General features: G+C 42.2%; 1 protein-coding gene and 1 non-coding gene across 2 annotated transcripts; one reads left to right on the top strand and one right to left on the bottom strand.

The window, feature by feature from the left end:
• Positions 1-3,775: 3,775 nt before the first annotated feature.
• LOC129829283 (U5 spliceosomal RNA) lies at positions 3,776-3,891 on the top strand. Its single transcript, XR_008755371.1, has one exon. It is a non-coding gene; the product is annotated as a U5 spliceosomal RNA (small nuclear RNA).
• A 9,348-nt stretch (positions 3,892-13,239) lies between these two features.
• On the bottom strand, positions 13,240-21,412 carry LOC129828632 (transmembrane protease serine 9-like). The gene is made up of 10 exons (XM_055889722.1): positions 21,121-21,412; positions 18,298-18,318; positions 18,006-18,168; positions 17,630-17,898; positions 17,389-17,534; positions 16,216-17,140; positions 15,837-16,002; positions 15,414-15,670; positions 14,800-14,897; positions 13,240-14,456 (listed from the first exon to the last, which is right to left on the bottom strand). Exons 1-10 carry the CDS (start codon positions 21,176-21,178, stop codon positions 14,103-14,105), a joined length of 2,457 nt encoding a protein of 818 aa, XP_055745697.1. The 5' UTR covers positions 21,179-21,412; the 3' UTR covers positions 13,240-14,102.
• Positions 21,413-23,473: the final 2,061 nt, after the last annotated feature.

Genomic DNA, 23,473 nt, shown 5'->3' with positions numbered 1-23,473 from the left:
AATAAGGCGATATCCAGTGCTTCACTGTTTTTCTTTCAGGCAGAGCCTTGCATGTTATTTTGGCATTAATTAATGTCACATATCAGTTTGCAAACAATGTCCTTGAGCTAATAAAGCCACATACAACCATGGTCTCTTTCTTCAGTAAGGCAGCTCCAAAATGCAGGTGTTTAAGCCTAGCTCAGTCCTTTCTGTGGTGGAGAGGCAGCCAGCGGAAATAAAGAGCATAGGCGTTTAATCTTCTCTAGTTGCGCCGTGATTGGCTCGGTGTTATGTCACTCATTGGGACATTATGTCACCGCCGAATCTATAGGGAGAGCTAGGCAGTTCACGCCCCTCTTGGGTGCTGCCATAGAAGTGTCCATCCAAGAAGGCTCAAGGACTGATCATGTCAACATGATACTTTCACAATCTTAGCTAGCAAGCTAGACAAGCGGTCATCTTGAATCACGTCGACAATCTACTGGAAAATCCTTTTCAATTCTTGTCAAATGAGAAATTATAGATAAAACGTATCGGTGCTCTTCGGCCATTGGACATAAACATTACATAAGTCGGAAATCACAAATAAAATGTGGTATAGAACTAATCAATGGCTAACTGCAAGCGTAGCAAAGCGATCACTATTTTGCTTCCCCTGCCTGTTATTCGGTGGAGAGGGTGTGTGGTCTGGGTTTAAGGGTCTCTTTTCCAAGCTTAAAAAGATAAACATTCACATGCAACACCATGGGCCAGGAAAGGTTGAGAACATTGGCCCTGCTGTCAATCCAGCATGACTTCTGCCGCGTTCAAAACAACTGGAAACTCGGAATTGGAAAATCTCAGACTTCGGTGCATTCAACACAGCTGGGAAAATAGTCGGAACTCGGGCCTCTTTCTAGAGCTCTGACTTGAAGATCACAGACAATATGTTTCAACCTTTTTTTGAGTTCCCAGTCCTGAATGGACCATAAATCCAGAGAATGTCAGACGCCACGTTCAAATGAGCACAGCACAACAACAGTGCGCCCAAAAATATGTCTTGTATTCTGCTACATAAATGATGTAATATACCAGGGAGATATGTATACAGCAGCTAAGAAATAAATACTATGCTGTGTAGTAAGCTGTTGGTAGCCCATGTGTCTCATGCTAGCGGCTTGTGTACATTAGTATGTGATAAATTGCCGCCCAGAGCGGCTCGCTTCTGGGTGTGCTGGCAACATATAGCAGCACATTCGATCTGGGTGTCAAGAATTCAGCATAGAAAGTTTGTATGAAGGCCTTAATATGATTCTGCTGTTGTCACATGTTACACATGCACGTGTTTGCACATGCATCTATCTGTCCAATGTTATCATGATTTGTTATAGGAGATATTATACGTTAGTAATCCACAATAACCTGGGGATGTAAAAGTCTAATTACATATTTCTACAGATATTTATTGTACCTTGCAATTGGAGATTCTTTCAAAACGATTGCCTACAGTTACCGTGTAGGGCACTGCACGGTTGGGTGAATTGTCGCGAGTGTGATCAGGGCCATCTGGGATTCCCTCTTGGGAGAATTCAAGCATGTGTGAAGGCTACCTGTGTCCTGCATAACTTCATGAGGATGGACACGAGGACCAGGAGGGAACCTGCAGCCCCCCGCCGTGTGTCAGAGGAGAGGTCTGCTGCTCTGCAGGATGTTGCATGGCTGGGGGCCAACAATGCAGCAGCGGAGGCAATCCAGACACTAGGTGAGGCCACACACACATACACAGATTCCTGTTGAGCACTGTCTCTTTAACTACCATATTTCCTCAATTACAGTCACCCTCCTTCACTTCATCCTTCTCCCTAAATCCCCTAGGTTATATCAGCTGTGTCGGTGAACCCCTCCCCTTCTCCCTAAATCCCCTAGGTTATATCAGCTGTGTCGGTGAACCCCTCCCCTTCTCCCTAAATCCCCTAGGTTATATCAGCTGTGTCGGTGAACCCCTCCCCTTCTCCCTAAATCCCCTAGGTTATATCAGCTGTGTCGGTGAACCCCTCCCCTTCTCCCTAAATCCCCTAGGTTATATCAGCTGTGTCGGTGAACCCCTCCCCTTCTCCCTAAATCCCCTAGGTTATATCAGCTGTGTCGGTGAACCTCTCCCCTTCTCCCTAAATCCCCTACAATGTGGGGATCTCATGCTTGGTAATAACTACATGTATATACCACTTGCATCCTTGGAACAATAAAGTTATATTATATTCTAATCAATCCATAGGCTTCATTGATGCCATTCAGTGTCTTGAAGTCAATACAACCAGCTATGATAGCGGAGGTTCATATCTCAATGTGATTGGTCACCCAGCGTTCGCCGCTTGTGATTTGCATAAAGTTGAGAAATGCCAAACTTTTTTACCGCCTCCCACAGGCGAAGAATTTGGTCTCGCTCCCCGTCACAACTTAGCCTATTGTTCTGACTTGGTGGTGCACATGTAGCCTATAGCCTGTTTTAGAGAAATGTCATCATCAAATATTGTAAGAGCGTTCATTGTCTGCTTATATGCCCCCGTTATTTATCCTACAGTTCTGACTTGGTGTACAGGGAGAATAATACTGTAAGAATGGCCCATGTTCTGAATTGTGTCGCTGTACATTTCAAAAGTGCTGAACAAACTCATTAATGTCTTAATCAAAATTACGGCTTCACTCTCATCCACTCATCGTTCCCTTGTGCCATAGTTTCTACATCTTAATTGTTATATTGCTTATCATTTGTATCTTAACATTTTAGGCAATGTTGGAATGATCTTATTGTTTTGCTTACTTTGTGTATTATAATCATATCATGTGCTTTTCTCCACGAGGAGGAGATACTATATAATGTTGTTGGGTCTGTAACCATGTTTGCCAGTGAGTCTCTTCCCATTCAAATATTTTTGTTTTCAACAAAGTTCAGTAATAGACAATTTCAGTTGATATTGCAATGGTTGTTTTGTTTGATCAATGCGCTGTCTGTGCGTCGGTATATTGTCAATAAAAGTGGATTCCTCGTGATTTGTATTTTCCTTATTTTTTTCGACCACATAAGGCTAACAAAATGGTGTGTAGTGGCTTTGCATCTAAAAAAGGTTTATTTTTGCACAACTAAGATTTACATGCTAAAATCGCCACTGATCACCAGTAGCAGAGCAATCCAAAAGTCAAACAACTGTTAAAACATGTTGCTAGAATATTTTACACAAACGTTTTCATCATGGAATTACTTATAGACTTCTAGGTTGATACATTGTTGCAGACAGTGGTTACATACAATTGTGTAAAGTCCAGCGATTTACATGCGGATTTGAATATTTTTTTGTCACCCTTGCTTCTCGCCTGGCTTGTGAAGAAGTTGCTTGCTGGTCTCTACGGCGCATACTCCATGTGTTGTATTTAGTCCCGTCGGCAAATATAAATAAATGTAACGTCGTTAACAATTTTAATAGACTTTTGATGGTAGCTAAACTGTTACGGCAACATTGCTCGTAGTTGTTGAAATTACACTGGCGTTGCAGATGAAATACTTTTAACGAATTAACGGGTCAAACCAGGAAGTTATTTCAATAATGCCCAGCGTGCATTTCGTTTGTGTGAATAATTCATCAAGTTATAAAGCATTGACACTTGTCAAACTTCACTATTTATTTGCAGTGGTGGACTGTAATGTATGTGTGTGATATATCCGCAGTATAGAGCTTTGCTTTGTTTTTAATTTAACCATGATTATGAATGGTAAGCCCGAGAAGTCGGTCGGAACGGTTTCTATTCAATCGGTAGTACACTCTGGTTTCTCTTCAGATCGCATAAATCTTTCGCCTTTTACTAAAGATTTCCGTGGGGAGGAACATTATGAGTATCAACTAATTTTTTGATGCCCGGCTTAACGGCTGGGCTTCCTACACTTGTAAACAAAAAGAACGAATCAAATTTATATTGTAGAGAAATGTTTGACATCGGGTGTCCCATCCATTTGGACACCTTGTATGTAGACATTAGCAGCATTTATATGTTGCGAGAAAAGTAGAGGGGGTAAGTGGTTACTGTCAGTTGAAAGCAGGGGCATCTTCATCCATTTTGTTTGAAAATGTGTGGTAGGCCACTGGTTCTCAAACTTTTTCAGTTACTGTAACCCCAACTAAAAGTAACCACTCCTGCATTTGACCAGTAAGTCTATGGACTCATGAGTCTTTTCAAGTACCCTCTGTGGATAGGCCAAGTACTCCTAGGGGTTCTAGTACCCTTGGTTGAGAACCACTGATGCAGGCAATGTGTACGTTGTGTGTGTGTAGCAGTAGCTTACCAGTGAGGAGGAATGAAGTGTGTGTGGGGCTAGTGATGTTGGGGGGGGGGGGGGGGACTTTGTGTGGTCTAAATTATATTTTTGAAGAGCTGCAGGGACCTCATGATGTTTTCGTCCTCCTGGCAGGACAGAATGAATTCGTCCAGAGTGACTACTCCATCTCTGTTCTTGTCCATCTTCTGGAAGAAGGCATCCACATGTTGTTTGGTGGTGTCTGTCTTCAGGGCGTAGGCTGCCTTGACCCTCTCCTGGCCCATTGTGTGCAGGTAAGAGGTGTCCACGTCATAGTCCCAACGGAACCCATCGCTATTGTTGGTTAAGGGCTTGTAAGTATTGTATTCAGAGCATGTGTCAAATCATTTGAGTTGATATTGTGTTTTCAGATTTGTGAAAGACGGGAGGAATGAAGGAGAGGAGATGAAAGTGACAGGTATATTATTCTAAGGCCTTTTCAAATACACATGCAGGCACACCCACACCTGACTCAACAGAGTGAGAGAGTAATCAATACATTAGCTGGATCTACAGTATCTCAATAGACTGGCCAGGACAGGAACTGTAGTTGAGCTGTAAAACTGAGTGGGACAAGAGTCCTGTAGCGCCCTCTGCTGTTTATGTGCTGTAACATCAACATCTAACTATACATGTGAACAGTGGCTTGCAAAAGTGTTCACCTCCCTTGGCATTTTTCCTATTTTGTTTCCATACAACCTGGATTTTTTTTTTTTTGGGGGGCGGGGGGTTGTATCATTTGATTTATACAACATGCCTACCACTTTGAAGATGCAAAATATGTTTTATTGTGAAACAAACAAGAAATAAGACAAACTGAACTTGAGCATGCATAACTATTCACCTCCCCCCCAAAGTCAATACTTTGTAGAGCCACCTTTTGCAGCAATTACAACTGCAAGTCTCTTGGGGTATGTCTCTATAAGCTTGGCACATCTAGCCACTGGGATTTTTGCCCATTCTTCAAGGCAAAACTGGGGTTTTGGGGTGATGAGAGGTTTTGGGTTTGCGCCAGACACAGCGTTTTCCTTGATGGCCAAAAAGCTACATTTTAGTCTCATCGTTTCGGGAGTCTCCCACATGCCTTTTGGCGAACACCAAACATGTTTGCTTATTTTTTCTTTAAGGCTTTTTTCTGGCCACTCCTCCGTAAAGCCCAGCTCTGTAGAGTGTACGGCTTAAAGTGGTCCTATGGACAGATACTCCAATCTCCGCTGTGGAGCTTTGCAGCTCCTTCAGGGTTATCTTTGGTCTCTTTTGTTGCCTCTCTGATTAAGGGATTATATACTGGGTGGTTTGATCCCTGAATTCTGATAGGCTGAAAGCCATGGTATATCAGTCCGTATACCACGGGTATGACAAAACATTTATATTTACTGCTGTAATTACATAGGTAACCAGTTTATAATAGAAAATATTGCTTCTCAGGGGTTTGTGATATATGCCACGGCTAAGGGCTGTGTCCAGGCACGTGCATAAGAACAGCCCTTAGTCGTGGTATCTTTTGGCCATATAACACACCCCTTCGGGGTTATTGCTTACATATATATACTTAGCTGATAGTTTATTAGGTACACCACCCCATTCACAGAAATGGATCACTCCTACAGACAGTGGCCGTGGCTTGCTATATCGAGCAGACAGACAGGCGTCAAGAATGAATTGGCAAACCGAGTGACCTAAGTGACTTTGACCGTGGTATGATCGTCGGTGCCAGGCGCCAGTTCCAGTATCTCAGAAATCGCCGGCCTCCTGGGCTTTTCATGCACAACAGTGTCTTCGGTTAACTGAGAATGGTGCCACAAACTTTATAATAAATCCCTTTTGTGGGGAAAAACTCATTCTGATTGGCTGGGCCTGGCTGCCAAGTGAGTGGGTCTATGCCTTCCAAGGCATTTTAGCCAAGAGACGGCATGCATAGCATTGATATTAGTCCTCTGATTACAGTAAAGAGCAAGACAGTAACCTCTTGAGTCTTGTTTTGAATGCTTCATGATGCAATAACTGTATTTATCACATGCGCCGAATACAACTGGTGTAGACTTTACAGTGAAAAGCTTGCTTTTGCACCCTTATCAACGACGCAGTTGAAAAATAATAGTATAAATAATAATAATAATAATAGAATAGGCGTTATGAATACACCCCCGTTCTTTTGGTTTCTGATATTTACATTCAGCCAGCAAGAGCATGCTGTAGTAGTTTAATAAAATGCTCTACATAAGTATACAACAAGCTATTGTAGACCTAGTCTCGCTTTCTTGGGACTCCCGAATATAAAGAGAAATTATTAGGAATAATATGAAATGACAGTCAGTCTAGGATAAACATATCTCTTGAAATAAAGGAAGACAACAATTCGTAGGCATACAGATAGTCCAGCCGTATATCTCACTGGTCATCCCCAAAGCCAACACCCCCTTTGGCCGCCTTTCCTTCCAGTTCTCTGCTGCCAATGACTGGAACAAATTGCAAAAATCGCTGAAGTTGGAGTCTTATATCTCTGTGACGTAGAAGTCCGTCACTGGCCGCGGGCAGCATTTGGTACTTTAACGCACGCACACATTCATCACTCCTATCTGCTCCGTTCTCAGATAACTTGTGTGTCGACCCACATTGTTAACTTCCGTATCTTAGTATATACATTTCACACTTACGTCAGTAACCGGTTATGTTATATAGAAATAAACAGACAAGTGTTCATATTTAATATAAGTAATATTTATGATACTTATCGATGTTACGGATGAGCACGTTGTTTGTTTGTTCTGTTCCTCCATCTCTGTAGCTTCCGGGTATGCTGGATAAGGACCCGAGCTAAGGGAATTGGGCTGACTTTATAGTGCCTGTCCCAAATGGCTCATTAATGTAAATATGCATATTGAAAGACACTATGTCAGTAGGGATGTAATTTTGTAAATGTTAGATTGGGATATTGTTTCATAAAAAAACGTGTTGCAATGTACATACTTTCTGTTTAGTTGAATGGAAAATGTAGGTTTGAATAGGTAATTGCTTAATTAGTGTTAATTGTTCTGAGGGGAGGGGCTACTCCTACAAAAGGAGCCTCTCTTTCGGTTCATGGAGAGGCATTTTGGATTGAGCTGTGGATTGGGCAGCATTGTTTTTAGCTGTCCCATAAGGTATACGTTTGATGGCAGTACTGTTGTTTTTGTTCCGGAATCACTATGTAAATAAACACCCAGAAGCACAGAAGAACTTTTGCGGCTAAGCCATCTTTTTATTTTGATAGAGGTTAGGTTTTCCACTTTAGCCTTCTGGCCTACTCTGCGTGACAATCTCCCTCACTAACTTTAAGCATCTGCTATCTGAGCAGCTTATCGATCAATGCAGCTGTAAATAGCCCATCTGTAAATAGCTCTTTTTCTCTTTTGCACACCAGTTTTTCAACTTGCACATCTATCACTCCAGTGTTAATTTGCTAAATTGTAATTACCTCACTACTATGGCCTATTTATTGCCTTACCTCCTTACTCCATTTGCACACACTGTTTATAGATTTTTCTATTGTGTTATTGACTGTACTTTTGTTTATCTCATGTGCAACTCTGTTTTTGTCGCACTGCCTTGCTTTATCTTTACCAGGTCACTGTTGTCCTCCCCATTGGTGCTATCAGAAGTGTGACCATGGTCATCTCTCACAGGGAATTATCAGTTACTAGTTCTTTACATCCATGTACAGAACTAGTAACTGATAATTCCCTGTGAGAGATGACCATGGTCATAGTAATTACATAGAGGATAGAAATGGATGTACAGAACTAGTAACTGATAATTCCCTGTGAGAGATGACCATGGTCATAGTAATTACCTAGAGGATAGTAATGGATGTACAGAACTAGTAACTGATAATTCCCTGTGAGAGATGACCATGGTCATGGTAATTACATAGAGGATAGTAATGGATGTACAGAACTAGTAACTGATAATTACCTGTGAGATGACCATGGTCATTGTAATTATAGAGGATAGTAATGGATGTGCAGAACTAGTAACTGATAATTCCCTGTGAGAGATGACCATGGTCATTGTAATTATAGAGGATAGTAATGGATGTACAGAACTAGTAACTGATAATTCCCTGTGAGAGATGACCATGGTCATTGTAATTATAGTGGATAGTAATGGATGTACAGAACTAGTAACTGATAATTCCCTGTGAGAGATGACCATGGTCATTGTAATTATAGTGGATAGTAATGGATGTACAGAACTAGTAACTGATAATTCCCTGTGAGAGATGACCATGGTCATTGTAATTATAGTGGATAGTAATGGATGTACAGAACTAGTAACTGATAATTCCCTGTGAGAGATGACCATGGTCATAGTAATTACATAGAGGATAGTAATGGATGTACAGAACTAGTAACTGATAATTACCTGTGAGAGATGACCATGGTCATTGTAATTATAGAGGATAGTAATGGATGTACAGAACTAGTAACTGATAATTACCTGTGAGAGATGACCATGGTCATTGTAATTATAGTGGATAGTAATGGATGTACAGAACTAGTAACTGATAATTCCCTGTGAGAGATGACCATGGTCATAGTAATTACATAGAGGATAGTAATGGATGTACAGAACTAGTAACTGATAATTCCCTGTGAGAGATGACCATGGTCATTGTAATTATAGAGGATAGTAATGGATGTACAGAACTAGTAACTGATAATTCCCTGTGAGAGATGACCATGGTCATTGTAATTATAGTGGATAGTAATGGATGTACAGAACTAGTAACTGATAATTACCTGTGAGATGACCATGGTCATTGTAATTATAGAGGATAGTAATGGATGTGCAGAACTAGTAACTGATAATTCCCTGTGAGAGATGACCATGGTCATTGTAATTATAGAGGATAGTAATGGATGTACAGAACTAGTAACTGATAATTCCCTGTGAGAGATGACCATGGTCATTGTAATTATAGTGGATAGTAATGGATGTACAGAACTAGTAACTGATAATTCCCTGTGAGAGATGACCATGGTCATTGTAATTATAGAGGATAGTAATGGATGTACAGAACTAGTAACTGATAATTCCCTGTGAGAGATGACCATGGTCATTGTAATTATAGTGGATAGTAATGGATGTACAGAACTAGTAACTGATAATTCCCTGTGAGAGATGACCATGGTCATAGTAATTACATAGAGGATAGTAATGGATGTACAGAACTAGTAACTGATAATTACCTGTGAGAGATGACCATGGTCATTGTAATTATAGTGGATAGTAATGGATGTACAGAACTAGTAACTGATAATTCCCTGTGAGAGATGACCATGGTCATAGTAATTACATAGAGGATAGTAATGGATGTACAGAACTAGTAACTGATAATTCCCTGTGAGAGATGACCATGGTCATTGTAATTATAGAGGATAGTAATGGATGTACAGAACTAGTAACTGATAATTCCCTGTGAGAGATGACCATGGTCATTGTAATTATAGTGGATAGTAATGGATGTACAGAACTAGTAACTGATAATTACCTGTGAGATGACCATGGCCATTGTAATTATAGAGGATAGTAATGGATGTGCAGAACTAGTAACTGATAATTCCCTGTGAGAGATGACCATGGTCATTGTAATTATAGAGGATAGTAATGGATGTACAGAACTAGTAACTGATAATTCCCTGTGAGAGATGACCATGGTCATTGTAATTATAGTGGATAGTAATGGATGTACAGAACTAGTAACTGATAATTCCCTGTGAGAGATGACCATGGTCATAGTAATTACATAGAGGATAGTAATGGATGTACAGAACTAGTAACTGATAATTACCTGTGAGAGATGACCATGGTCATTGTAATTATAGAGGATAGTAATGGATGTACAGAACTAGTAACTGATAATTACCTGTGAGAGATGACCATGGTCATTGTAATTATAGTGGATAGTAATGGATGTACAGAACTAGTAACTGATAATTCCCTGTGAGAGATGACCATGGTCATAGTAATTACATAGAGGATAGTAATGGATGTACAGAACTAGTAACTGATAATTCCCTGTGAGAGATGACCATGGTCATTGTAATTATAGAGGATAGTAATGGATGTACAGAACTAGTAACTGATAATTCCCTGTGAGATGACCATGTTAGCAACTGCTCCAACACTCAATTTAATCCATTCACTTTTTTCCACATTGAGGAATCATCTCCTTTCGACTCCAAAATTCCATTGAACTTTTCTGGACTCTTTAACAGAGAGAACTATGGTCAGGACGTGACAGAGAGTGCAGAGAAACCCTGTAACGGCCTTCCTCTTCCTCCTCTGATGAGGAGGAGTAGTAGGAAGGATCGGAAGACCAATGCGCAGCACGTATCCATAATGACTTTTAATGAGAAGGAATACGATAAAATACAAACTAACAAAATGAAAACCGAAACAGTCCCGTAAAGTCAAACACTAAACAGGAAATAACCACCCACGAAACTCAGGTGGAAAAAGGCTACCTAAGTATGATTTTCAATCAGAGACAACTAACGACACCTGCCTCTGATTGAGAATCATACCAGGCCAAACGAAAAAACCAACATAGACAAACGAACATAGATTACCCACCCAACTCGTGCCCTGACCACACTAAAACAAAGAAATAACAAAAGAACTATGGTCAGAACGTGACAAACCCTTAAATTATTGATAACTTTTTTCATGAGCTGTGGTCCTTAAGTAATTGTGCAACACCATGCTTGTTGTTGTGATAAACCACAGATTTTGTTGGCGCTTTCAAGACAACTGGGAACTCGAGGACAAATCAAGACGTCAGTGATCTTCAGGTCGGAAAGTTGGAGCTCTAGAAAAATGGTTGAGTTTCCGACTGAATTCAGAGTTGGATGACAGTTCAAAACGATTTTCCCAGTCGGAGCCAGTTCTTTTCCCAGAACTCTCAGTTGTCTTGAACACACTGAAGTCTGAAATGTCCCAAGTTCCCAGTTGTTTTGAACGCAGCATTTCTACCACTGTTCTTGTTGGGCGCTAGCTCCCCATCTTATCACTACAAGCGCTATTTGATTCACCAGATAATCTACACCGACGTTCTGAATATGTCAAGGACAAAGAGGGATGGATCAAACAGCCAATGGAAACGAAATGCTCGGCCAGCTGGGTTCAGCAAGGATACTGAGGGTTCTCCCACAGGCTCTGTCGCAGCCGGCCGCGACCGCGAGGTCCGTGGGGCGAAGCACAATTGGGCTAGCGTCGTCCGGGTTAGGGTGGGTTTGGCCGGTAGGGATATCCTTGTCTCATCGCGCTCCAGCGACTCCTGTGGCGGGCTGGGCGCAGTGCGCGCTAGCCAAGGGGGCCAGGTGCACGGTGTTTCCTCCGACACATTGGTGCGGCTGGCTTCCGGGTTGGAGGCGCGCTGTGTTAAAGAAGCAGTGCGGCTTGGTTGGGTTGTGCCTCGGAGGACGCATGGCTTTCGACCTTTGTCTCTCCCGAGCCCGTACGGGAGTTGTAGCGATGAGACAAGATAGTAATTACTAGCGATTGGAGACCACGAAAATTGGGGAGAAAAGGGGGTAAAAATAAAAAAAAGAAATAAATTAATACAGTAGGTAAAGAGGTAGTTGTTTGGGCTAAATTATAGATAGGCTATGTACAGGTGCAGTAATCTATGAGCTGCTCTGACAGCTGGTGCTTAAAGCTAGTGAGGGAGATAAGTGTTTCCAATTTCAGAGATTTTTGTAGTTCGTTCCAGTCATTGGCAGCAGAGAACTGGAATGAGAGGCGGCCAAAGGAAGAATTGGTTTTGGGGGTGACCAGAGAGATATACCTGCTGGAGCGCGTGCTACAGGTAGGTGCTGCTATGGTGACCAGCGAGCTGAGATAAGGGGGGACTTTACCTAGCAGGGTCTTGTAGATGACCTGGAGCCAGTGGGTTTGGCGACGAGTATGAAGCGAGGGCCAGCCAACGAGAGTGTACAGGTCGCAGTGGTGGGTAGTGTAAGGGGCTTTGGTGACAAAACGGATGGCATTGTGATAGACTGCATCCAATTTATTGAGTAGGGTATTGGAGGCTATTTTGTAAATGACATCACCGAAGTCGAGGATTGGAAGGATGGTCAGTTTTACAAGGGTATGTTTGGCAGCATGAGTGAAGGATGCTTTGTTGCTTTGACATGACCGAGACAGGTATCAAAGGACATGACCGAGACAGGTATCAAAGGACATGACCGAGACAGGTATCAAAGGACATGACCGAGACACGTATCAAAGGACATGACCGAGACACGTATCAAAGGACATGACCGAGACACGTATCAAAGGACATGACCGAGACACGTATCAAAGGACATGACCGAGACACGTATCAAAGGACATGACCGAGACACATATCAAAGGACATGACCGAGACACATATCAAAGGACATGACCGAGACACATATCAAAGGACATGACCGAGACACGTATCAAAGGACATGACCGAGACACATATCAAAGGACATGACCGAGACACATATCAAAGGACATGACCGAGACACGTATCAAAGGACATGACCGAGACACGTATCAAAGGACATGACCGAGACACGTATCCATGGACATGACCGAGACACGTATCAAAGGACATGACCGAGACACGTATCAAAGGACATGACCGAGACACGTATCAAAGGACATGACCGAGACACGTATCAAAGGACATGACCGAGACACGTATCAAAGGACATGACCGAGACACGTATCAAAGGACATGACCGAGACACGTATCAAAGGACATGACCGAGACACATATCAAAGGACATGACCGAGACACATATCAAAGGACATGACCGAGACACATATCAAAGGACATGACCGAGACACATATCAAAGGACATGACCGAGACACATATTGCTCTTCTATTGTTAAAATGATTCTGGATTTTTGTTTAGATAAAGGATATACTGTAATGTAACTCTCAATGCAGAATTAAAGATGATATTTTCAAGTTGAATATGATCTATAGTAATCACTCAGGTTGTACAACTGATAAAAAACACATTTGACACAATCGTTTGGCTGCACTACAACATTTACACAAACGTTGTGTGTTGTCTAGTCTATATAAATTCTGCTGTTTATTGGAGAAAAAAATGAACTAGACAATTCATCCATCATTTTAATTTCCAGATGCAACAGTAGATCAAGTCTTTATTTAAATAAATAATTTCCTGATCTGTCTCATAACATGAAATACTGACCTGCATAGACTTGATAACAGACTACAAAGAGAGACTACTTGTGAACTGATTACAGTGGAAGTTTTATATTTCATCCAGTCAGAATAAATAAACAATTAGATGAGATAAACCTTCTGTTTTCAGTAGACTGTTGCAGGCAGCGTTAGACCAGGCAGTGTTCGTGGACAAATGTTGTACAGAAACCAAATAATCTGTTGAGACGGAATGGGAGGCATAGGATAACGAGCAGCAGTAGTTACAATGTTTATGTTTTCCTCACTGATAATTTGGACCTATCAGGATTGGGCGAAGGCGGTGCTTAAATTTCACTGCTTTGGCTGAGAGTTTCCTTTTGCAAAGGATGGAGACATCGCAAACCCAAACTCTCAATTTGAAACACATGGACCCAGAAATAAATCACGCATCTGACCAAATTACGCAAGATTTGAGTTCTGGGTTAACAAAGATTAAACTCACCAAAAAATTCTAGAGCAGCAATATATAAAGCGCTTCAAACAGAGCACATTTAGACCCTATTGCCAGAGGTTTACATGAAGGTGACTCCTCAGCGTCACCTAGCTTGACCGAGAGACAGTAGGAGAGACAAGAAGAGCAGGACCAGGGATGAGTGGGCCAGAGTTACCCCACTGGCAGGAGTAACGACAGCGGTAGTTGTGCTGTTGGCAGTGTTGGTGTTATTGACGGGGGTTCTGGCTGTGACGGGTGAAGGGAACGTGCCCACAGTGGTCTGAAGGAAGCTCTGGAAGCGAGCGGTTTTGGTGAAGACCTGGATGTTGGAGGAGCGAGGACTCCGGCTCCATCGTGTTTTGCTGGAGCTGGTCTTGTTGCTGCTGTTGACAGTCAAAACAGCAGCTTGGTACCATGCATCACCCTGCTTACACATCAGAGGACCACCCCCTTCACCCTGTGGGGAGAGAGAAGAACGAACACACGGGGGGAGAGGTCAGCATTGTCATGTCAGATAGACAGCCAGACTGGTTGCCTACCAAGCTACTGGAAGATCATTATGAAACTTGGGACTGTCCTCACTAGGTGGATCTAAATGTCCTACCATCAGGCAGGCTCTGCTGATGTCAAATCTGGAGATGCCAACGCCAAATAGATCACATCCCAACAGTTGCAGAGCTATCCTCAATAACTAAACAGACATGATGCAACCATCCTTGCTGTACACCAGTTGACACTTCTGAGTCGACATTTGAAACCCGTTATTGTGCGTTTGCTTTGTTTGTCGGACCCATCTGTACCTGTCGAAGGTCCAAGGCAGCAGTGCAGATGTTATCAGAGGAGCCAGAGCTCCCACAATCCACCACAGAGGTCTGGGACTGCTGCAAGTTCTGTTCAGCTAAGGAACAAGACGGAATAGAGAAATAGAGGACGAAAATCACAAGTTGACCAAACGGAAAGAACACATTTATTTGATCAGGTAAGTTGACTGAGAACACATTCTCATCTACAGCAATGCCCTGGGGAATAGTTACAGGGGAAAGAGGATGAATGAGCCAATTGGAAGCTGGGGATGATTAGGTGGTCATGATGGTCAGATTGCGAATTTAGCTAGGACATCAGGGTTAACAACCCTACTCTTACGATAGGTGCCATGGGATCTTTAGTGACCACAGAAAGTCAGGACACTTGTTTAAAGTCCCGCCCTACACACGGCACTGTCCCGAATCACTGCCCTGGGGCATTGGGATATTCTTTTCTTGTGACCAGAGGAAAGAGTGCCTCCTACTGGCCCTCCAACACCACTTCCAGCAGCATCTGGTCTCCCATCCACGGACCAACCAGGACCAACCCTGCTTAGTTTCAGAGGCATGCCAGAAGTGTTAGTCTGTTCCAGTATTACACACTGACTCACCTCCACCCTGGCCCCTGCCCCAGCCAGCCACCCAGCACTGAGTCCCTATGCTGAAGGTGCTGCTTCCCTGGTCCACACAGATGGGCTGGATGTAGTCAGACAACGTGGGTTGGCTGGCCAGTCTGAGGATTGCCACGTTGTTGGCTGTCAAGTTGCTCATGGTGATGTTGATGACTTTAAGGGTTACCTCGTTGGGGTTGGAGCCGTTCTGCTTTAGACGACCCATGATCACGGTCCACTGAGAGGCGTCGGACTGACTGGGAGGTGGGAATAGTGAAGTTGGGGAACTTTAGCTTGGCATTACCGACACCTTCTATGTAATAGGTCCTTGTTTCAACTTGAGCACCAAGACACCAAGTGATGTTGATCTGACCATATTCATCTGACCAACTCACCCGTTTACATATAAGTGGAGTGTGTTACCTGGAGAAGCACCCAGCATCGCTCATGACATAGTCCTCTGCCACCATTGTGCCCCCGCAGACGTGCGTTCCGTTTGTCTGTAGACTGGCTATCCAGGGCCAGGATCCCCCTGAGGCCAAGCCCCCACCAGTAAGGGAGTTCAAAGAGGCACTGCCGCACACCACGGCTGCAGAAACAGGGAGAGAAGCGCTACAGAAGTCAGGACTGACTTTTGGCTGAGTGTAGATTTAAAGAGAGGGATAAACACTAACGTTTGGATGTGGTCAAATGGAGAGTTACAGATACGTTGGCTATAGCTACAACAGGAATAACAGACGGGTGTGGCTACAAGGGGAGGCAGCAATTTGTGTTTTTCACAGAGGGAAGTAAATCCACTTACATTCAGTGGTTTTAGGGGCAGTTTTGGTGGTGGTTGTGGTTTTAGGGGCAGTTCTGGTGGTAGTGGTTGTTTTAGGGGCAGTTCTGGTGGTAGTTGTGGTTGTGGTTTTAGGGGCAGTTCTGGTTGTGGTTTTAGGGGAAGTTCTGGTGGTGGTGGTGGTTGTGGTTCTAGGGGCAGTTGTGGTGGTGGTTGTTGTGGTTTTCGGGGCAGTTCTGGTGGTGGTGTTGGTTGTGGTTCTAGGGGCAGTTCTGGTGGTAGTGGTGGTTGTGGTTTTCGGGGCAGTTCTGGTGGTGGTTGTGGTTCTAGGGGCAGTTCTGGTGGTGGTGGTGGTTGTGGTTCTAGGGGCAGTTGTGGTGGTGGTGGTGGTTGTGGTTCTAGGGGCAGTTCTGGTTGTGGTTCTAGGGGCAGTTGTGGTGGGAGTTGTGGTTGTGGTTTTAGGGGCAGTTCTGGTGGTAGTTGTGGTTGTGGTTTTCGGGGCAGTTCTGGTGGTGGTTGTGGTTCTAGGGGCAGTTGTGGTGGTGGTGGTGGTTGTGGTTCTAGGGGCAGTTGTGGTGGTGGTGGTGGTTGTGGTTCTAGGGGCAGTTCTGGTTGTGGTTCTAGGGGCAGTTCTGGTGGTAGTTGTGGTTGTGGTTTTAGGGGCAGTTCTGGTGGTAGTTGTGGTCGTAGGTGCAGTTGTTGTGGTGGTGGCTGGGGCTGGAAGACCAGTACAGGAGACACTGAGGTCAGAATCAGTCCCACTGGAGGAGAAGGTGACGTAGCCTGGCTGGTCACTGGTGATCTGGCTGTTGATCCAGGTCTGGTACTGAGACACCCTTGCGTACACTCCTGGGAGATTTGCCTGGGCACACCCGTTGCCGAAACTCACAACGCCAGACTGGATCCAGCGAATACCCTGTTTGCTCACCATTGGACCTCCTGAGTCCCCCTATGCATTGACAGATTTACAGTCACTGAGATTAGATTTTCTTATGAAACATAATGGGTCAGTTTTCAGACACCAATTAAAACAAGTTTTGGACTAAAAAGCACTTTTAATGGATCATCTCTATTTAAAGTGCTTTTCAATTTAGGACTAGGCTAGGTATAATCTGTATCTGAGAAACCAGACACAGATTATGAATGTGTCATTAGCCCACATTGTAATAAACAAAGAAGATAACCAAGAGATTTTACCTGACAGGAATCCTTTCCTCCTGCTGATAGACCAGCACAGATCATGTTATCAGTGATGGAACCAACTCCATTGTTACAGTTACACTGCCTGTTCCCCACTACTGGCACATCCACTTCCTGTAGGGTCTGTGGTGAGGGCAGGGACACTGAGGAGCGACAACAGGTATTCCTCAACATACATAATACCTATCAGAATTCTGATCTATCAGCAGCAGAACTTAAAGCAAGCTACAGCACTCACCTCCACTGCGGATGGTGCCCCAGCCAGTGACCCAGCTAGTAGCCCCAGCATGGAAGGAGCTGCCTGGTGCAGCTAGGCAGACTGGCCGAATGAAGTTTGTAAAAGTCACAGTGGAGGAGAGCTTCAGCAGACACATGTCGTTGTCATGGGTACTTCTGGTGTAGTTGGGGTGGCGGATGATCTGAGTGACTGTCCGGGTCACCTCGTTGGGGTTGGAGCCCTGCTGGCTCAGACGACCCACGTAGACCACCACATTTGATATACTGGTACTGAGAGAGTAAATATATAAAAATGTAACAGTATTGTTTTTAAAAGAGTGGAACTGTTGAGTTTGGTGTTTGGGTTAAATGTATCCCACAATCCTACAAATCCTTACCTGGAAAAGCAGTGAGCAGCAGTCAATACCCACTCTTTGTTGATGAGGGATCCCCCACAAAAATGGCTGCCTAATCTGTGAAGACTGGCCTGCCATGGCCAACTCCCTGCAGGAGCGTCCTGACCCCCCACGATCCTAGTGTTAAGAGGAGGGGTTCCGCACACTAACAGAGATAGAGAATGATGGGTTATCTGGAAGGTTTTTGTTGAATAGGTCACATTGGTGTAACAGTTCATTATAAAAGGTTTTAATCGTGTTTAGAGAATATCTGTAAGTGGTGAAAAGGACTTACCATTCAGCTGTGAATGAGAGCCTGAAATACAAGACAGAAAGAAAAGGAAATTCCTTAATCCTTAACAAAGGTGTCATCCCTTACTCTCTGTATCCAAACCCTGGCATTTTCACTGGGTACACTTGGTTCTATCTCGAACGTAAAAGGATTTCTTAGCCTGTCCCCATGGCAGAACTCTTTGAAGAACCCTTTTGGAACTATTTTCTTCTAAGAGTGTACAAACTGTCCCATACTGATCAGAGTGAACAGACCGACTGACGTCAGCATAAGTACCAATTGTTATAACACACTGATTGTTAAACCTCTTAAGGATCGTACCCTTTTTTTGTCGTTGCCTAAAATGACATACCCAAATCTAACTGCCTGTAGCTCAGGACCTGAAGATGGCGGCGGAAGAAATGGCAGCCGTTTTACAGGCGACAAACCAATTGTGCTATTATTTTTTTTCACGTTATTTGTAAATGATTTTGTACATAAGTTTTCTGCCACCGTATCTTACGGCAAAAAAAGAGCTTCTGGATATCAGGACAGCGATCCCTCACCTCGGATTAGACAAAGATTTTTCTTCAACAAGCAGGACGCACAGGATGTACTTCAGACGCTCGACAAGGCCAAAATCCCTGTCATAGCCTGACTAACCAGTAACCCCACACATTGGCAACCCGGACTATTTGCATTGTGTCCCGCCAACCCTCTTTTACGCTGCTTCTACTCTCTGTTTATCATCTATGCATAGTCACTTTAACTGTACCTACATGTACATATTACCTCAATTAGCCTAACTAACCGGTGCCCTTGCACATTGACTCTGTAGCTGTACCACCTGTATATGGCCTCGCTACTGTTATTTTCCTGTTATCTTCATTTCTTTACTTATCTATTGTTTATCAAGTAGCTTTTTTTACTTAAAAATTACACTGTTGGTTAGGATTTGTAAGTAAGCATTTCACATTGTACTCAACCTGTTGTATTCGGCACACGTGACAAACTTTGATTTGATTTGAAGCAAGCATATTCTTGATACCATTGGAAAGGATACACTTTGAAGTTTGTGGAATGTGAAATTAATCTAGGAGAATATAACACATTAGATCTGGTAAAAGATAATACAAAGAAAATAATATGCATTTATTGATCATCTTTGAAATGCAAGAGAAAGGCCACAATGTGTTATTGCAGTTTAGCTCAATTTTGATTTTGGTCACCAGATGGCAGCAGTGTTTTTGCAAAGTTTTAGACTGATCCAATGAACCATTGCATTACTGTTCAAAATGTTGTATTCAAGTCTGCCCAAATGTGCCTAATTCGTTTCTTGATACATTTTAAAGTACATAACTGTGCACTCTCCTCAAACAATAGCATGGTATTCTTTCACTGTAGTAGCTACTGTAAATTGGACAGTGCAGTTTTCTGCCCATATCAGATATGTCCGTGTCCTGGGAAATTATCTTGTTACTTACAACGTCATGCTAATCTAATCACATTAGCACACGTTAGCTCAACCGTCCCTTGGGGGGGACACCAATCCCGTAGAGGTTTTCTTAACATATGTTTCCAGTCAAAACAGTTTGCACATATATTATGACGTTTTGGTCTTCGGCAGTTTTTTTCCGGCTGTTCGTGCACACCAAAAAATGATTGGGGCAAGTCGAAGTTCGGTAGTTGAAGTCTACGCCCTTTTGTCGGTGACTGGTCAAACGTACTACTCCTAGTAGGAGTGGAAACATCAACCCACTGGGCACAGACGTCAGTTCAATGTCTAGTTTGGATTTACTTTGGTTGAATTGTCAACTAACGTGAAATCAACAAAAACATCACCATGTCATCGGATTCAGGTTAAAAGTTGGGTGAAAAAAAATATGATGTTTACTTTTATACATTGATCAACATCACTTTGACTGTCTGGGTGGAAATGACGTGAAAACAATGTTGATTCAACCAGTTTTTGCCCAGTGGGAAGTGGTTGCTGTCATTTATTGAGAAATGACTAGTTTTCATGCACATTTTTTCACATGAGAAATACTGCACCAAACATCTTAGCTAGATGTTGAACTGCTTGGCTAAGACCTCCTCGGCTCCAATTTACTCAACACTTTTGAAAACGCATAGACCTACCTGTAAACTATAATCCAGAATCTAGATGTATCAGTGTGACTTGTTACCTTTCTTCTTTCCTCAATGTCATCAATTAGTATTTCTGCTTCACTCAATACTTTTGAAAACACATACCTGTCCACCTGCACTCATGCGGATTATTAACTTGAAGAACTTGAAAGTTGAGTCTGCTAGGTATGCTTTCCCGTCACCAACTACTTATAGGACAATGGACACCAGAAACATATCTTCCTACCCAGTAACTCTTACATTTCTCAGAAATCGCTCCAACGTTTCCTGGTTGCAAGAATTCTTATAGTTCACCTTATTTCAGTTTATTTGACAAAACAAGCAGTCATTGTGTACAGACTCATTGCACAATCTAAACCGGTGAGAATAACTTTTCCATAACCCAAAATATTGTATTTTCAGCAGTTTGAAGTTGGTGTATAAACCCGAAAGTAAAAGACTCAAAAACGCTTCTTAGACTTACTTTCAAAGAGAATGAGATATCTGTAACTCACATTTCTATGTGAATTTGGTTGGGTCGCCCAAAAAGTTACATATTGCAGTGTTAAATCGATTTGAGTTCAGTTAATTCATTCAGTCCAAATGTCTTTATATACAAACTGAAATAAACTTAGTAGCGAACTTCTTTAAACCAGGTGAGTATAAATGAAGAACGCTGTAGGATAAAGACAGCGATAAATTTAGAATTGTACTACTTACATTTTGACAGGAATGTCACCATTATTGTCACCACACAAAGAGTCCTGAGGAAGGCCATGCTTTCTTGTTGGTACCCTGGAATCTTCCTTCCTAAGCATCCTTCTCTTATGTTGTCTTTTCTCAGCTCCTCCCTTCCACACAACACATTACCTGCCAGATACACACGTGATACGTCCCTTACATACTTTTCCTTCAAAAAATGTTCCCCTCTGTCCACTTCCTTCAAAGCATGCCTAACTAATGCTGTAATCTATGGTTAGCCCAAGCCTAGCTCTTTGGATTCCATTACAGAGTTATAATGTCGGCACTATTTTTATCACACCATTGCCAATTTAGAATAATTTTACTACTGTAATTTAGTTGTAATTTTAAAAGACTAATTTAGTTGTAATTTTACAACTGTATCTTATAAATGTTATATGTAGATGTTAACAGTGCTATCTTTCATTGCCTGTCAACAAAGCAGTGCATGATCATGAGACTAAAATCAACACACCAAATACTTACTGTGAGTTTTCCATGTCTAGGAGCACTGACCAAGTTTAGCCACCGAGGCCCAAGACAAGAACCTACCCTAAACCCTAATTCTAACCCTTACCTTAGAAGCCCCTAAAGTCAATGTCTGGGCCTTCATGATAATCTAATTAGCATAAACACCTGTTAGTTTAAACTAGACATATCTGGATTTTTGCATTGGATGAGTCTCAATTCACCTCATCTGCCGATGCCGCACTTCCTCATCTGCTGTGGAAGGTGACAGAGCTAGAGCGGTGTTTGTCAGACCATGAGACATCCCCAAAATTGGTCTTCTCACAAAATTGTCTGCAGCGTCGGAACGGTTTGCTCTGTGACCCCCACAAGCATCTTGGGACTAGTCTGAAGTTGGTACAGCCGATTTGCCAACTTCAGTCTGTGGCGTCCGAACAGTTTGGGCTACACACTGATATGACCCCTCTGTGGATAGGAACACGCACAGGGCTTAGACTGTTATGGGTTAACCGTTTTAAGGGTCAACTTCAATTGGGTGATGTAATAGTTGGGTTGTCCTAAGCATACTACTCATCAAAAACCCAATGACAACACGGTGAAAAACGCCAGTCCGTAAACAGGATTTTTTTGAGTGGTATTTTTTCACGAAGATAATATGATAAAGTGATCTCTCTTCCTCCTGGGTTGTTTTGAAGAAAAAGGTGTGGCTGTTCTAAATAAATAAAGCTTTGTATCCTCATTCCTACTTAAGGCCAGGCACCACAGGCTAACAGGGATTTTTTTCCCCTTACTGTCATCTGACTGAAATTTTATCAGTTGAAAGTATACATAAATACAAGATATTATTGTATTGCAAGTTTTATTTATTTTAAAATTAAAATATGCAAATGAGGCAAACGATTCTTAAATGTGTGATAATTTGCATATTACGAGAATCTGTTTTTCACCACATTGCTTCAAGGAAGAATGTTTATTTTTATTTTTTATTGTGATAAGACACTCAATGGTCAGACTTTTACAGAACAGTTTATCTAAATATTGTAATTTCATGGAATTATTTAAAAAACACTTCACATGTATAACGGATGCAGATTTAGCATATATTTACACAGCATAGTCTAGTGGTTAGAGTGTTCTGCCCCTGAACAAGGCAGTTAACCCACTGTTCCTAGGCTGTCATTGAAAATAAGAATTTGTTCTTAACTGACTTGCCTAGTTAAACAAAGGTAAAATAAAAAAATAAAAAAGACATAAGATATCAAATTTTAAAAAGCCTCGGTTAAAGTCTGACAACAAAACCTGAGAACCTGTGTGTGGAATAATGTGAATGTATGTCCTTTGAAGACTGAGAGAAATGAATTGGCGCACCAGGAACATGTCATTTTGAGAAAATGGCCGATAAAGATAGGCTAATGCAATTAAAATGTACTTTCCATAAATATGACCATTTATGTCACATTAAACTCTTATTCAAATATCACTTCTAAACTGACAAATACACACAAAATATACCTTTTATAAAAACATTAGCACGTTTAATACATTTGTTTCAAGCAATAGAGCATATGCTTTGAATACTGGTCTGTTCGGCAAATATGTAGTTTTGGGCAAATTCTCATATCCCTTTGCTCAATTTATTACATACAAGGATTTTGTATGGTTGTTGAAATGTGCAAAACATGAATCAGCTATGCCTGCCTCATATGTAAGGCCCTTTGAGTTGTTGCTGGTGACACTTTACTTTCGTGACTGTATCATGGGACCTGCGCTTGACACACTCCATTTTTTTTAATTATTATTATTATTATTATTATAAATTTTTTTTTTACCTTTATTTAACTAGGCAAGTCAGTTAAGAACAAAT

The sequence above is a fragment of the Salvelinus fontinalis genome, chromosome 30 (assembly GCF_029448725.1).
Source record: "Salvelinus fontinalis isolate EN_2023a chromosome 30, ASM2944872v1, whole genome shotgun sequence".
Lineage (NCBI taxonomy): Eukaryota > Metazoa > Chordata > Actinopteri > Salmoniformes > Salmonidae > Salvelinus > Salvelinus fontinalis.
This window is presented reverse-complemented; position numbering and strand designations above follow the sequence as displayed.